Source organism: Nipponia nippon, unplaced genomic scaffold (genome assembly GCF_047370975.1).
Source record: "Nipponia nippon isolate SJK-2023a ecotype South Korea unplaced genomic scaffold, ASM4737097v1 scaffold_1, whole genome shotgun sequence".
Taxonomy (NCBI): Eukaryota; Metazoa; Chordata; class Aves; order Pelecaniformes; family Threskiornithidae; genus Nipponia; species Nipponia nippon.
In genome coordinates, this window is record NW_028262290.1 from 22171065 (window position 1) to 22188887 (window position 17823).

The following is a 17823-nucleotide window of genomic DNA, read 5'->3' on the forward strand; positions in this document are numbered from 1 at the left end:
TTTTAGCCTACACATTTCAATGTGCCCAGTTAGGTGCCCCATTGCTATCTATCCACACCATCTTCAGACATTGTAACAGCCACCCTTCCTCACAAAGCAAAAGGTTTAGTACTAGCCTACCAAAGCCTTGAGCCAACAGCAGCAAGAGCTGGGTTGTGCCATTAACATGAAATACAGCTATTTCCAACTTTTCTTTAGCTGGTGAGGTAAGATAAGTGTCCAAATTTTCAAACTGTCTAGTAATGTTAGGTGTCTACATTGAGATAGTGGGACTTAAATTTAGAGAGTTACTGAGCATTTCTGACCAGTGTCAGTCAACTGAAGCTGTGTGTTCTCAGATATCAGCTGCTTTCTGAGGGAGACAATGATATTGTGTAGTAGGGAGCATTCTATGTAATTGCAAACAGTACATAAGGGAGTACAAAGAGGACAAACATAGGAAAGATCTTTAAATGCCTCCTAGCATTGGTTGGATTCCTTAGATGTCATTTCTGTGTGGTTCCTATTTGGATCATCATTCCACAGTGTCTGTGCATTGGATGTCTGAGCAGCTAACTTGATCTTGAATTTCGTGCTGGGAGCTGGGAACCAAAACTTTTTGGCAGCCTAATCTTTTATGAAATTTAGCCAAAAGAGATTTCTTTCCCCCTTTTTTCCACTGTCAACAATTTTTGCTCTCTTGTAAAACTAAATTGGTATTTAGAAACCTCGGTCTGTGTATTTTGACAGTTCATGTTCGTGTTCCCTTGTCATTGTATTTTGTGCAAAGCATTCTGCACTCTGCAGTCAAGATTTGCAGTTATCCATTTATCCAAAGGACTGAGTCTTTCAAAGTAGTTATATACAACAGTTATAGAAAATTAAAAATTATATATTGTAGATGGCTGGTCTGATGAGCAAAACAAATAATGTCTCATGCATTGCAAAATGAAGCCAACATGGCTGCTGAACAGACAGAAAAATATTTCTTCCTCTCCTCTATCAATACCATAAACCATTTCTGTGAGACCTATAAACAGTCTGCTTAGATTTTATGCATATTTTTATGGCACACTCATTATCTTAACATAAACAACTTGGAAGAAATATGAATGTGACATTTTCAAACTTGTTTAACACCAGTTTTGCACTGCTTCTATTCCATTTTCCTCTCCTATTCAATGTGTACCAGGCCATAACTGAGCACTTTTGAAAAATCACACTTTGGAGTTGTAAATGACACAGAAAAGCATACAAAACCCAAGTTCTTTGGTTTAGTACAAAAAATTACCCTTTTAAAGAAAACATTCATGTAATGAACTTTGTTCTCAATGAGAGTGAAGAACAAAAGTGAATAACACTAGTACAAAGAATACAACATTAGTAAACAATCAAAGGGATATCTGGGGAAAGGTATATATGAAAGCTAGTGCATAAGAAATAAGCAATATTAATGTTTAAACACATAGGTAATAAAATCTACCAACTGTTCATGTAAGTGTTACAGCTGAAAAAGTGTATACGTTCAACAGCACAAACGTAACTGGAGGCCTAGATTAGGCCTTTCTGAAAATTTGACTCTACCAGTCTAGCTTACTAGCTAAATATACATGTATGTATATCTCTAATTCAACATATATAAAATTTCTAAAAGCTAATAAAACGAATGTCCTTATGAAACTATGGCTCTGCTTAAACTGATATATATAGCATTAACCAAAAAACATGGTTAGTTTAACAAAAAATTTGTGTCAGAGGTAGCTTGCACAACATTAATATTAATGAAATGTTTACATACTGAAAGTTGTCCAGACAAGAACTGTGGAACATCCCTTAACATGCCAGGACTCATAGGAGAAGTCACTGAAATAGAAGGTCGGTCCATTTTTTGAGATTCAAATGAACTAGAACCTGTAATTATAAATAAAAATATTTTATAAATAGCAGCAGTTATGCATTTTTCACAATGTTCTTTAAAGAAAATAGAATATAACCAAACATACAGTAAAGTTGTGGTCACTTTTTTATGTATTTAAAATTACCAAATAATGACACTCAATCTTTTGGTGCTAAGATGCAATCAAAAGCTTTCCAAGTTTATTATAGCTGCCAAATGTCATCTGAAGCATATAGAATGAAAAATAGTTTATTCAGATAATTCTGACTGTAATTATGTCAGTAAGTTGAAGGCCTAAAATTCCTAAATAGTAAAGTTATTTTTTCCTTTGACCACTTTACTGCGGTCAAAGGAATTCAGTCTTCTGAAGGGCACTTATTATCTTGTACAATGAGACTAATTTTTAATTAGATTTTTACAAAAACATCAAGATGTATATAATGTGTTTTGTGCATTTTATTCCAAATCTACAAGGTCTGCAAACTGTCAGAGGACAAGTTTTGACATATAAAACATAGTGTAAAAGTAAGGTATTTTTATAAATACAAAAGACATACCACATCTCACAAAACATAAAATGGATTTTATTTTAAGACTTGGCTGATCAGTGAAAAGTTATTGGAGGAGTTTTTCATATTATTACAATCAAGTTTATGCCACTGCATTTATTCATGGCTTTTATTATAAAAGATTTCTGAAACAATGATAAAAAATAACTCCAGGCTGAAATCCATCTTATCAGATCTAAGCCAAATAACAAGCTATTTTTTCCCCACATAAAATACTGGTTTCGCCGATTTAAAGAGTACTGAATGGCTCTAATAAAGTAGAAGTATACTGATTTTAAAGCAGCTATCTCTCAGGTTGTAAACAAAGAACATTTCATCCCCATTTTTAGTTTATAAGGTTCAATTGAAATGCAAAATAACAAACCAGGAAATTAAAAATTACTATTAATGTTGTATATTAGTCAGAATTATGCTTTTCTTTTCAATCAAAATAGCCCAAGCTTATAACCAAATGTCAAGTCTAAATCAAAATATCCTGACTTCTGACAGTTTATTATTAAACAAAGGTAGATAGATACTACAGTAAGATGACATATTGAGACAAATACAGACAAAGAGACGAGAGCTATACTGACTGTAGATGACATTTTTCAATCTATTTGTGCTTACATAAAAGGGAGAGAAGATTTTCCTACCCCACAATTGAAACTTACTGGACTCCAGCTGTGCATGTGTGCTGTCAGGTATTCTGGGAATGTCCCTGAAATCAGGAAAAGTAAGACAGGCTGATCCTTTATCTAACAAGCATATTCAAATTTCAGTTATGCTATAACACTTCTCAAACCACTATGGAATGCCTCAGGAAAGGCATATGATCTACTGGCTGTCTTCAGCCACAGGGAAGATTTATCTTTTATCCAATATAAATAATTTCAGTGACAAATTAAAGCCTACCGAAGAAGTGGTTTGGTGAATGCAGGAGAGAGGCTGCACAGTCACAAATAAAATAATTCAGTAAATAAAAAAAGAGAACAATCTCAGAGTTAATGGTAGACTAAAACTGCAAGTAGCAGACTTTATTATGACATTATACATTAATTAAATTTATTGGACCCTCACTCAAACATACTAGACTGCCAATAATGGCTATCCCAATATGTCCTTTACTGTCCTCGAACCCCAAGTTTGGACTATCTTACCTTTTCTGTGACTAAATAAGATGAGCAATTTCATTTGGCAAAATTGTATACTTGCATATACATGAGATGGTGCATCACCTGTATTAAATTGTGTCTACAGCTATGTAATTTTAAAGCACTCAGACGCAATGACTAAGTAACTCATTACGCCCACCCGCCCCCCTAAAGGAACATATTCTTCCTATGGGGGCAAACATTACTGTATGCTAATAAAAACTATCAATATGCTAATAAATCATTTTGGAGGTATTGGAGCAAAACCAAGCAAGATGAAGAGCTTCAGCACTGAGTCACAGCAAGAACAATATTTAAAATCATGATGTGCATTTCAGTGCAGTTGGTTCCTTCAAGGCTGCGTTGGGTGTCGGTGCCCAGGCGCTGGCAGCGGGGGCTGCAGGGGCGGCCTCTGTGAGGAGAAGCCGGGGCTGCCCTGTGCCGGACACAGCCGGTTCCAGCCGGCTCCAGCCAGCTCCAATGGACCCACCGCAGGGCACAGCTGAGCCCATCGGCCAAGGTGGTGGTGCCTCTGTGACAACATATTTAAGAAAGGATAAAAAAAAGCTGTGCAGCAGCTGTGAGAGAGAAGAGAGGAAGAAAACATGGGAGAAGCATTCCTGCAGACACCAAGGTCAGAGAAGAAGGAGGGGGAGGAGGACTGACTGCAACCGCCATTCCCCATCCCCCTGCGCTGCTCGGCCAGGGCGGGGCGGGTAGAAGACTCAGGAACAAAGGAGTGAAGCTGAGCCTGGGAAGAAGGGAGGTGGGGGACGGTGGTTTTAGTTTTGAGTTTACTTCTCATTATCCTATTCTCTTATTAATTCCTAATAAATTAAATTAATCTTCCCCAAGTCGAGTCTGTTTTGCCCATGAGGGTAATTGCTGAGTGATCTCCCCATCCTTATCTTGACCCATGAGCTTTTCTGTCTTATTTTCTCCCCTGCTGAGGAGGGGGAGGGAGAGAGCGGCTGGGTGGGCATCTGGCAGCCAGCCAAGGTCAACCCACCAGAAAGGTATGTGAAAAAGAAGGGAAAGTTTAAAATGCTTTCAGTGATATCTACTGTCTCATACAATGAAAAAAAAGAGCCTGTACTACATATAAATAAAACTTATCTAGTTCCTTTTTGGTATACAGTTTCCAAACTGTTTTCAAGACTCACTAGAAAGATAGCTTTACTAAGCAGATTGAGAAATCTTTCCAAGTGAATTGGTGCACAGTGCCCAATAATTCAAGTTAATCAGAAGGCATGCAACTGCTGTAACTGCCCACTGTAGACAAGAAAAAATCACCATCTCTGTTGTTAGTAAGCAAACTTGCCAGAAGCTTACAAGGGCTATTGAAGAAGTAAATATTTAAGTTTGCATATTTGACATCTGTAGAATTTATAAAGCAACCCAATAGTCATCTATTACTTTACTCAGAAATACACTCCTGAACCTAACCTGTAATTTTAAAAAAGTATTTCTGTCATATCAGTTTCAGAAGAAAACCTTGAAAACATGTATCATTCTCAACAGTTTGAATATGAGTTTTCTATAGATAGCCAAAACAAACTTAAAAGCTTTGAACACTATCCTAAAGCATACAGATCCCAGTATTTCACAGTAATGTGAATGGTACTTCTTACAAGGAACTCTCACTGAGATAAACAGATGTGGGAGAAGCAAAGGTACTTTAGGCATCACTTTACATTTTAAGATATGTTCCATTGCAAGCAGATTGCATAGAATAATTAGTAAAACACAATGCATCATTCCTTCCAAATTCAAAACCATAGTAACTATGAAAATAACATGCATTTTAAAATAACTATTTCTGAGAATTAGAAAGCAGAAAATAGATAAGTTCTTGTGTATAAGATATAGCCACATAGACTATCAACTTGGCCATCAATTTTTATTTTAACATAGAAAAAGGGATAAATTGCATGCCAAAATGGTATGATCTTTTTTTTTAAAGGAGCTTTGCATTTTGTCTTCCTTTATCAGCTTAGCTTGCCATCTTCAGTTTTCATATTAGTCAGCCCATAATAAAATGAAGAAGAACTAACAATAATGTTTACTGGAATTTGGTTTTGTATTCAGAATATCAGGATATGACAACAGGTTCTCTTCCTCAACTAAGTTAATTGCTAGTAACTGTCTGAAGATTTCTGGCATGAATTAGTGCATTGCTGTGAGACCATCAAGAGACTCTCTTTACAAGTAATAGGATATACCTCAATGCAAAAGTGAAATCCTTCAAGTGGGCATCAATTTTTCTAATCAAAAAAATTATCACCTCAGACATTTGGTAAACCTGAACTTTTAATGATTTTAAATACATTGAAACTTGATTCCCTGGGGCAAAACACAGACCTATTGTGTTATGATTCCTTGGGCAAACATAAGATCAATTTCTATAGTCCATTTGATTATGACCAGAAATCTCCTAAACTGAGAAGATAATACAATATTTCCAGTTCATCAGCTCAAATCTCATGAAAAACATTTCTGAAGTTATATTTTTAATATCAAAATCCAAAGAGTTACATACATCTAACCAGAATCTAAAGCCTCACCAACTTGCAGAAAGTATTCATCACTGAGACTTCAGTTATAAACCCATTTAGATTAGTAACTGGAGTTTTGGAGGCGAAAACTCTCTTTTACATCTACTGCAAAAAGATACTGGGAATCAAGTACACAGAACAATTTTTTTAGCCCTGATCTGGCTCAGTTCTTCAGACTACATGGCAAGCAGTTAATGCTGAAGAAAGCATCTTGAGAGCCCACATCACTTTCTTTAAGGAATTATATATGAGCTGCTCTAGTGACAGCAGGTGGAGCACATGGTAACATAACAGAAGACATGATGATAAGGAAGGTAAACAACAGACAATATAGAAGCACAGGAAAGAATACAGGAGGTGTCACACAATGAAGAGAATGCAGAAAGAGAAAAAAAAAAAAATCAAATGTTTTCAAGATGTGAGCAGTTCCTTGAAACTTTTGCTATAAACTTCTGTTTGAGACAAACTATGAAAGATCTTACACCTGTATGAAAGGAATTTGAAACCTCCTTTTCTGAGACAATATTCTTCTAGCAATGTAGTCCGTCATTTAACATTACTATTATACCTACAACTCTCAAGTTATGCAAAGGTTTTTAGGGATAAGACAGATGATACAGCCTTTACCCCAAAGGGACTGCGATTCAGTATGTAAGTAGGAGACAACTTCTCGTCTCACTGACAACATAAAGCAGTTTCTGTTATTATCAAGTTAATTTGGTTTGACAATTGTGAATGAAGTCCCTACACATTAAGTTCCTGATGTGTCAAACACATTAAATTCCTATTATAGCTGAACCCATAACAAATTATCCTCATTGAAATTCCATCCTCAGATTATAAGGTTCTAGATTTTTTTTAGTACTTCTTATTTTTCAGTTGTTGTGTTACCCATGCTTTCTCGTATGAAGGTAAGATAATTGTGTGCATCTTATACAAAATAAGGGGATAAATATATTTATTAATTATAATTAATTATAATTATAGAACCATAGAACAGCCCAGGTTGGAAGGAATCTTGAAAGACCATCTGGTCCAACCTCACGTGGAAAAGGGAGCTTAGATAAGATTACCTAGCACCCTGTCCAGTTGTGTCATATACATCATAATAAATCTGTTGGGGAAAAGAGAAAATTCTTAACAACTGTAAGCATCTTCAAATTCAGAGATAAGCATCCCCCTCTTCACAGCCCTGGTGTGATCAGCTATGGAACTTCCAATGGAGAAGTAAAAAAAGGATGGATGTGACTGTAGGCTGTAGGAACTTGGAAAAAAAAAGAACAGATGAAGAAGGGGAAGTATTCACAGTCTAATATAACAAAGCAACTAGAAATGCCCTATTGCTCTGCAAGAAAAATTTAAGTTTAGACATTGAGAGGTAGGTCTCAAAATTAAGAAAACTGGGCAATGTAAAGCACCAAAGAAAAAGTGGCACACAGTGTAGACAAACACTAGTGCTAGCTATTCATTCAGATATGTTCTGTATTAGATAATAAGCAATAATTTAATAGATTTCATAGATTAAGATGATGAGAATGTGAATTAGAGAATTTACAAAGCATATTGATTATGTCATTAGCATACTGTATCTTGGGCAAAATTCTACATTGCAGATTCTCAGTAAATAGAGTTCATCATCAGTTCATAGACCAAATACAAATATATAATTTTATATCTTATATATAAAAATGGGAGTGGAAAAATAAAAATCAAGTTATTAATCAAGAATTGCAACAATAAAGGGTATAACCACAGTCTCAGGACCAATATAGGCTGGATCACCAACTAAACAACCCCAGAAGCGAACCTATTTTTGACCATATTAACAGGTAATGCCTGGGACTTTCTCAGAGAATACAGGATTTCACACCAGCTCTTTCTACTTACTGACATGATCTGTCATTCTAGCTATGCTTTTGGTTTACAGAATTTTGCATACAGTTTTACTGTTTGCAATGTTTATGAATCTGTTCGATATGCTCTGCCCTAAAAGTAAAGTTTAGTAATATTTTTATCATATTTAATACAAAAATTTATGAAATTACTTACCCTATTGGTCTTGAAACAACAAGCTCCACTTGTGGCTCAGGTTTGGATTCTAAAATGATGTTATACACCTCCTCAAAGGTGGCTCCTTGTAGTAGCCTTCCGTTCCATTCTAATACTTCATCACCTATAATTTCAGTAATAACACTCTGCTTAGGACGTCTGCTGTGAACTGTACTTACAATGACCATTTAAGCCCTTCTGTCACTTTACTGAATTGTGAAACCTGTGTTATAGAACAAGTTTGGGGTCCTTCATACAGGAAAGTTCTGAGTATTAAAGGTTTTCTGCAGCTCAGCTTCAAATGTGTAAAGTTCAGTACTATCATCAGTAGGACCCCTACTGAATTAGATATAGCTCAACTCACTTTGGCAGCTGTGGCTTAAAAGAAACCCCAACACGCTCTTTAGAAAATGCAGATCTTTAAAAGAGCATATCTCATCAACTTACTGTTTTGAAGATCCCTTTACCTCTACAAGTTTAGTATTTAAAGTTCAGATAGTTCTTATGTTAACAGTTTGTATTTCTTGCACATTCTTCAATCTAGCAATCCATGGTTTTCATGTGGGCATAGAAGCAGTTTCTTAGCCAAGCTGGTTCTGTTGGCACATTTGTAATAGCGGTTTGCTCTGAATAAAATGTACACCACAAAACAACTGGGCAGGACATCAGTGGAATATTATTTTGAGTTAAAAATGTGAATAAAAATGTTAAAATATGATTTTTAACAACACGAGAATTTATGTATTTCACAAAAGCAGTAATGTCAATAAACTAGTAACTCAATGTCAGGTTGAATTCTGCAGTAGTTCATCACACCTATTTAACATAATTTCACATCTAATTAAACTTGCTCACTTGTTATCACCTTTAGAAAAGCAATTCAGCAGTATATTATAGATATAGTAGATACATACCTGGTCTAAGATGCCCCACTGTATCAGCTAAGCTTCCTTTTTTAACTTTGGTGATAAATGCGCAGAGTCGACCTGATTCAGTCATCTTTCCTCCTACTACCTGTTTCAAAGAGGAAGTATTTTCATAGAATGAAAATTACTTCAAATGACTTAAATGTTCTGGCAACAGAAAGAAGAATTCAATTATTTTCTTGGTTTTCAGGTAGCCCAGGTAAGACAGATGCACTTTAAAAAAAACACCACAGAATTTTGGCTATGACAGGTTATGTTTGTACCTATTCTGGCTATTTGTGTAATTTAAACGCAATGCAAATACAGAATGCTAAAGCTTTTAAACTTTAGCAAATATATGTATGGTATTTCACTGTGTTATAAATTAACACCCAAAAAAAAGTAAGGTATTGGTCATTAGACTGCTTACTTCAATACTTTTTAACTGAAAACAGATATATTAATGTAACAGAACTTATGATGTTCACACTAAGCATGAAACGTCTCTATCAATTAATCAAATGCACTTTGGCTGGCCAAGTCAGATCAAAATACTTCTCATACTGAAGATTTCTCTACAGGAAACTTCAACAGTTTGACTTTACTATTTATCTTAGAATCAGGAGATTCAAATATCAGAGTCGGTTATAACTGCATACTCTTCAAATCTTAAGGTTTCTTAACACTCTTCATATTGGGATTTAAAATTTGTAATACTAAATCCAGTTTAGGTTACTTTCAATAATGTAAATATTTGAAAATTCAGGTCAGGAATAACTGCTGAAAATCACTCTTTTCAGATATCTATTGAGATTAAAAAGTAGTTACTCTTGAATCTAAACTATTAATGAATCTCAGTGAAGAGTTCATCTTTATTATGAAAGATTTTAGAATTTTAAACATAGTTTAAACAAAAAATACTTCAGCATGGCACTCTTAGTCTCTTCTCTTGCATTTTCTGACATTAAGACAATAACACACATACCTAAAGTGATGCTCAACTGCCTTCTCCACAGACTTCAAAATACAACCATTTGTCAATTAAATAAAAAATTCAAAAATTTCCAAAACATGTTAGTATAGTTTATAACTACACTGTTTAATCCTTATTTACAGTGTATGACTATAGCTTAATCTGTGTACTCAAAGTGAAGTCAGTGTAATACTTCTTAATGATTTCTCACAATGAGGATGTTGATTCAAAATAAATACGTTTGTTTCTTTTACTGTGTATAATTCATTCTCATTCTTGTACTAGTATTTTTGGAACTGCAAATAATAACGGCAGACAAAAATAAGATCAAGATATGAGCTACCAATAGCTTCATAATGTGTTTGAAGAGTACTGCATCACGAAAAGATGAAAGCACATTACTTTGTGATAATATACAATAAATACTAAATAATTTTCTGTCTTGTGTATTTAATATGTAGCAAATCAAACAATCAGAGGAGAAAAAATCCAGAAACAGGCTCTTCTATTGGCAGACTCTGCTCTGGTTTGAAATGTCATTAACTTCCAGACGTACCCCAGATGTTCAAAAGAGATAATTTATTTTTCACATTTCTCCCCTCTCTTTGGGAACAGAAGTTACACCACGGTACAATGCTCAGCACTGAAGAAAGTGGACAGGGCTTGGCTTGCCCAGCAAGGATGCAATTAGTACCTTGCAGAGCAAACATTCCCAGCAAACATGTGAAAACATGTCTAGTCTTTCTGAAATAATTTTTTGAGCCTGTCAGGGACTCTGTAAATTTACTCTTGGTAATTGAATATAAAATGTGTCTATATTGTAATTTTCAGAATGATAAGGCATTATAGATCTCAGTATACATACACTATATAATACGAGAATATTTTCATTATAAATGTAGCTAGTTTAACTGAGAGAGTTCTTAGTTCCAAAATTATTCAATACCAACCTTCAATCCAAGCATTGCTCCTGAGTCTCTAGGCACACTTCCATCTTTTAGTCGTTTATTTAACAAAATCCGTCCAATGAGACGGTCTCCGTCTTTGGATGGTTGCCAAGTTACTGGATGCTATCATATGGTGTTAATGGAAAATACAGTGAATAGGATTTTAAAGAAAAATATTTCAGTAATACTTTTCATTTCCTGATATATTTTTTAAATGCCATGAAAGTATTATGATTACACTAATATTTACTGTAATAGAATGACAGAAAACTGTGGTGGAAAAGATTTATTTGGATATATAGTCCATCACAATGTATTTCTAATATTTAATAACATTATCTATTTTACTAAATCCAGTTTGAAAATATCTAGAACAATCTTTGCATCCTGATAATTAGACAGATATAGACAACTACACATAGTTGTCAACACACAATGACAATCATGTAGGACATTTTTTCTTTTTCCCCTATTCCAAAAATGTCAGTTTTCTCTAAGGCTGATAAACTTTTTCAGTATTTTATTTTCTCTCAGTAGTAGTATATTAAAAATTATAGAATACATTAAAAGGTATAGTCATTATGCTATTTAAACGTATTTTTTCTTTCTTGGAATATGAAGCATAGTTACAGTGAATATTATTATTCCATTACTATACATGGGCAGAGCTATACTTGTACATTGGCATAATTAATAACATTTTAACATTTTATTTTGTGTAATCATAGCACTTTTTCATAGATAAATACTATTTCATGCTCTATTTCATGCAAAATTAGCAGGCACAGACAGATCTGCTCCCATTACAACTAATAACTCTAAAAAGATTTATCATAATCTCCACCAAACAGAAAGCAAAAATAAAAAATACCAAAGCAGATGGCAAAGCCTTTAATTCTGCACAATACTGCACAAAAATGGCATGGCAACAAAACAAAAGAACAACCATGACAGTGAAAGGGAAAAAAGAAAAACAACTTTTCTGTGCAGAGAGAGACCCAATTTTCTCCCTTTTTCACCTGGGGTTTAAACTATTAATTTAATTTCAGCCCCAGGAGTTTGAACATAGTAAATCAAATAAGCCAATCAGTAGAATCCTTATTGTTAATTACTTTATACTTGAAGGTAATACCATGATATGCTGTTATGCAACCGTAAGAATAACATTCCTTTATGCCTCTCAATTTTTTTCTTAGGCTGCCAAACAGTAAAAGCTGCAAGCATGCAAAGACTTTTCATTTGTTTTTCTTTTCTGCACCTTTAGAAATGCTACATTGTCTCTAGAAACACCCTGTCTTTTATTTTATGCACTATTTTGATGAGTGACAGAGAGCAAACAAAGACCAAATGAGCAGGTTAAAATGCAGGCTCCATAATCTCAGTACCTTCTCGCTATGGCTATGTTCCTCGTTTAGAGTTGTGCTACTACACGTATCTACCCCAGAGTCTTTTATCTGAGGCTCAGACCATTCCAAGTCCTCTTCCAAAGAGTGGCCACCAAAGCACACCATTTTCTTTTGCCTCTCGGATAAGGTGTTAGAATCCGACAAAACTGCCTGCTCACTAGTTTTTCTTTTTCCCCTTTGACTGTCCCCTAAAGGTGTGGGATAAAAAAAAAAAAAAAGAAACAAAAAAGAAAACATGCAAAATTGTAAATAAAACAAAGAAAATGTGAAATGATAAAGGAAACTAAATGGTAAGGCTCCACATGTCTCACCAAAGACATTGGGGATGCCTCACTGCTATGCCAAGACGTATGGTCCAACCAGTTGTAATCCATGTCTCCTGCGAGAATCAGACAGACAAGATAGTGCAGTAAAGGAAAGGTGAAAGAAAGGACAGACAAAGATACAGTAAAATTGTAAAGACTTCTGATTATCCTATTGTGATTTATAACCTCTGCTAGCAGGACTTGCAAAGCGCTTCCAAGAAAAAGCTAAGGCTCCAACAGCAGAGTACATGGAATATGAAGTACAGTGAGGAAGGAGGTATGTTTGTGTGTGTCTATCTGTGCATGAAATTATGTACAGTGTAAAGCATCATTGCTTCAGAGTTTTTAACTGTTCCTATAAAATTACTTACAGTAATTTAAATGAAAAGGCAAATTGTATTGTATTCCTAACAGCATTTTCAGAAAGGAAAGCATTTGAATATGGAATGAGTTTTCGTCATAATCTAAAGAAACAGTTTTGTCTTAAGGAATGTATTTCTTTGCTTTTCTAATACAAACTAGCATTTATTCTAATCACTTCAATAAAATTCTTAAAACAATGGTGTTCTATATTCAGCTGTACAGTAGATGATGTTATAAGGAAGGTTAAATGATCTGTTAAATATGACAGATTGATAAGAAAAACAAATATAGAAAATATTTTTAGAATAAGCATATTAACTTTGCTTGAAATTCCCAGAGAAATGTCTACTGGTTAAATATTGGGAAGAATTCTAGTAAGTACAGGTACCTCATAACTGGGAATAAATATGTAGGGTTTTGACAAAATATATAAATATATTATAGAATCAGAATTTAACCTGTATGGCAGACACATGGTAGGAAGAAATGTTTAAAAATCAGTTTTAAAGAAAAGGTCTAAATTAATGCTGCTGTCCATAGAACTGGAGAATGACTCATGTATTTTAACAGAACATTCTGTTTTATGTAGGTACATTAAATTGTAAATTATGCCCACACATTTTGCGTTATTACATTTCTCTTTCTCTTTTTTTTTTCCTCATCATTGTTACTACATGTTACATGAAAAATATTTTGTTACTACATGCCACATAATATTTTGATACTATTGTATGCAGGAAAACATGTTGACTCTTCTATCGAATTTTATGACCAAAAGAACATTAAACCAAAGTAGTTTTGCTCTTTTTAGTACAGACCACAAACAACATTTTTCTGTTTCCATTACTTAAGATCCTGCCTTGACATTGCTCATCCTGTTCCTCTGAAACTACAACAATAAGCTGGTGAAATATAACTAATAGGTCTAATCACAGTCTTAACACTTGTCTAGAAAACTTTATAGAGATGACCTGAAGATACAGCCACATAAAACTAAGCTACAAAAAGCTAATACATGCTTTAGAGAAGTAAAATATAGTCTTCTTAGAGGGATACTATGTACAATGAGAAATATGATCTTTTTTCACTTGTTTTCTCCTAATATATAGACTTGCATATGCTACATGGGAAAAAAAAAAAATCAAGCCTCATTTTCATTCTAAAGAAGGAAACATATGGAATACAAAGGTTTTATTTTCAAAAAGACACTTCGAACTTAGTCCCTTACATTTTGCAGAAACATTGTAGAATATTAAATATCCTTTGATTTCATAAAAACAATGGTAAGGGACCTCATGAAATTCTTTTGAAGCTTTAATTAATTTAAACGTATTAACTATGTTTCTTGATTCTTGAAAGGAAGATAACATTTTAAATTGGGAAATTCTCACCAAAACTGCTTTCTCATTACAGTTAACATCTTGACTACATTACAGATAAAAATGTGGCAATCCTGCTAAAGGGAAAAGAAATATTCTTCTGAAAGCTGATAACATTTTGTGAAAGGTACTTCTGGCATGGAACTTCCAGTGCTGTCTTACCTCTGTCTCCAAAGACATTGCTTCAGAGGAACTGAGTGAAATTGTCAGTGAGCTCATGAAAATCTAGCCTTTACTACATAAATACAGATTTAGAGATATCCAGAAGATCACAAGTCTACATCTTGCCTGTTTTGCAAATCCTCACTTTAAAATATACTTAAAAATGGATCTTAAGTGAGGAAAACTCACTTAACTACAGTAACGATGACTTCTCAGCTTTAATTGCATGAACCGAAAGCACATGAGCCCATACCGTTTTTTCCCAGCAGTTATTTTCTATGTCATCAATACAACTGCTGTACCCAAAACCAAAGTCTGACTAAAAAAGTTGTAATTTGTTTCCCTATAATTTCGTACCTAATTCTAGGAGCAAAGCACTGAAATAAAACGGGCTTTATAAGCAGAACAGTTAAAACTCATCATTTTTACTGATTCTAATTCCTGACTATTTCTGAGCAATGGTGTATTTTCATTGAAATTATTGAATTTAAATGTAGATATCTACCATTAGGCATTAAGAATCCACCACTGCAAATTACTGGCCATTTTTTAAGGCTTTAAAATTCTCAGCAACAATCTCGACTATCACTTATAATCCAAAAGAAGCCACCAGAAAGGAATCCAGGAGTATAGCTATTATGTCCTTGCTGTTCTACAGTGAACATAGCACTTTACCTGTACTTTATGAAACCCACTATGGCTTTGCCAGCTCTCCTGTTCGTGCCTTTTCCCATACCAATTATACAGTTTTGTATGAGCTTGTCAAGAGCAAAGATTCCTATCAAACTGAACTTTCCCTTGTGTGTCTACATAGAAAGCAGCTTCTTAAAATTAGGAAAATAAGTCATTGAAAAGTTGAGGCCCCTGAGATGTACTGACCATATACACATTCCCACTGCAAGTGTGCATATACCTAGTCACCAAAAACTGGTCCAGTCTTCACTTGCTACTTGCATGCCCACAATATGTGCGCATAGGCATACACTCAAAGACAGAAATTAAATTAGCTTTACAGCAACTGTACTTTACAGTACAGATGTGCTGTACATACGTAAGTTCATCCTATAGGTATTTATATGAGCAAATGTTGAGCAGTGTTGGGCTCTAACAGTCTGGCATATGCACCCCCACATTTGAAACATACACACTGACTTCCAGTTAGAGAAAGACATTCTGGATCCTTTTTGTTTTTTAATAGAGCTATCCAAAATAATAATCTGCATACATTAATGCATACAATAATATGTGATATTATTGATATCACATATTATTTATTGAGAGTGATAAATTATTGAGAGTGATAACTTAAAATTTTAAAGACTCCCCATTATACAGTAAAAATAAAATACATTGGTTATTTTCCCACTACAGAACTTCCAATTTCTGTCTACTTTCCAGGAAAAAAAATATCTTAAGTTAAGTCCTTTTACATCTTGTTAGAGAAATTTTACAGACAACTCTCAAATAATTGAATCTAGAGACTTCTAATTCTTCTACCCAAACTTTGGATATTTATTGTACAGATCTGTACATCTGAATTAATCAGCCTTTTACAATCAATGAAGGGAAACAGAAGTTTTTAAGGTGTGGGTCATTTGACCTGTTGTGTACTTCCAGGTGAGATAAATCATACCTTCATCATACCCAAAATGTCTTATTTCTCCTCCACTGCTTATAAAGTAGGTCTCAGTGACTCATTCAGATGGTCATCATCTTTTCACCAAGAGGATCCTACTACCCTAAATTACTATTTTGACACAGCTTCAACTATTTATTTACATATCCAAGAAAATACCAAAATTATCACAGAAAGGACTGAGAACTCTTCAAGCTCTCATGGAAGGCAAGTCTACTGGACTGATTTGATACAATTAGAAATACCAAATACTTCTTTTAATATGTCATTTGAACAGAGTGTCATATACTGTTTTTAACTGTTCACCTTAGCAGTGCTAATGGAGACTAAAAGGATCTCTGGACCAGTTTCTGTGTTCAAGTGTTTAAACGTAGGTCACAGGCTCATCTGCTGGTGTAATGGCTTTCTGCTTACTAAAAAGGTTTACAAGAGTCCTCTCACCCATCTATTACTATATGGTGCATCCACGTACTATATATGTCCAAGATTAGACACATTTAGCGCAGCATACCTGAGGCATTAGCACATAGAAATGACTTACATTTTAAAAGATCCTGTTATTTTGCAGCAACAGTTACTCTTTATCAAATAGTGACCCCTGAACCTAAACCTGCACAGAGGAACACACACAAAGTTGGGCCTGTTGCCAGATTAAAGCACTCCCACTTCTTGCTCTACTCTTTTCCCCTCTCCTTCCCAGTCAAGATGTAGAAAGCTGACTTTCTTTTTAATTTAGTTGTGTCTCGCAGTAAATACCAATTATTCTAAAATTAAAATTATAAGAAAATAAGCAACAACTGCATCCAAAGACTGTTTTCTCCATATCTGTATTATTTTTTCCATTAAAATATGTAGCTATATGTTTCCAAAAAATTGTCATAGAAATTAGAAATTATAAAGCCCTTGTAGGTCATCCAGATTTTGCCCTTAACACTGAATTAAGTCATCTAAATGACAGGTCTAAATACTATAAAAGTTAATTAAATGCAATCAAACTACTATTAATAAAATATTTAAACCTATAAAAATATGCCTAGGAAGTCTTGTAGCATATTACATTTCTATGAGAGACATGTACTGCTTAGTACACCCACATTTTTTTGAGGTACAGTGAATGACTTGATAAAATCACTGGACATACATTTTTCAGTGCAAGTTCTGTAAATATTAAAATCTTGACTGGGTAAATGATTTGTGAAATAATGTAAAATTAAAAGTAAGACATGTAAGACACATAGTTCTTTGCTTCCCTACAAGAAAAATTGTTAAACCATAATCTTTCCATAACAAAGACACTGTAGTTTTAATTCTGACTACCAGAGAATGCACTTGCTGATCTCTCAGATATTTCTGTTCCACAGCAGCAGATGCTTTATTATTGAGAATATGTGCATTTAGGGTGTGCAGCAGAAATTACTCAGGAAAAAATGTCACCTCGTTGATAAATTATATTAGCTGTAATATCAAAGCCATCTTTCATGGAAAAAGGAACTAATGTATTACTAAGCAAGATAGATGCAATCTTAGCTAATGTTATTATAACAGCATTCAGATGCCTCATGAGT

The 17823-nt window shown here is 34.3% G+C and overlaps 1 protein-coding gene across 50 annotated transcripts in view; it reads right to left on the reverse strand.

Annotated features, from left to right (window-relative positions):
• RIMS2 (regulating synaptic membrane exocytosis 2) overlaps nucleotides 1-17823 on the reverse strand; it is a 503677-nt gene that overhangs the window by 223758 nt on the left and 262096 nt on the right. For 32 of the 50 annotated variants that reach the window (XM_087748045.1, XM_087748037.1, XM_087747735.1 and 29 more), the window contains 6 exons: nucleotides 12393-12601; nucleotides 11011-11130; nucleotides 9097-9196; nucleotides 8183-8306; nucleotides 3099-3145; nucleotides 1778-1890 (listed from right to left, as the gene is read on the reverse strand). In XM_087748045.1, coding sequence (XP_087604171.1) covers nucleotides 1778-1890; nucleotides 3099-3145; nucleotides 8183-8306; nucleotides 9097-9196; nucleotides 11011-11130; nucleotides 12393-12601 — 713 coding nt within the window. Of the gene's footprint in view, nucleotides 1-1777; nucleotides 1891-3098; nucleotides 3146-8182; nucleotides 8307-9096; nucleotides 9197-11010; nucleotides 11131-12392; nucleotides 12602-12724; nucleotides 12793-17823 lie in introns of all 50 variants that reach the window. The other 18 variants (XM_087748101.1, XM_087747905.1, XM_087748072.1 and 15 more) reach the window with 1 other exon arrangement.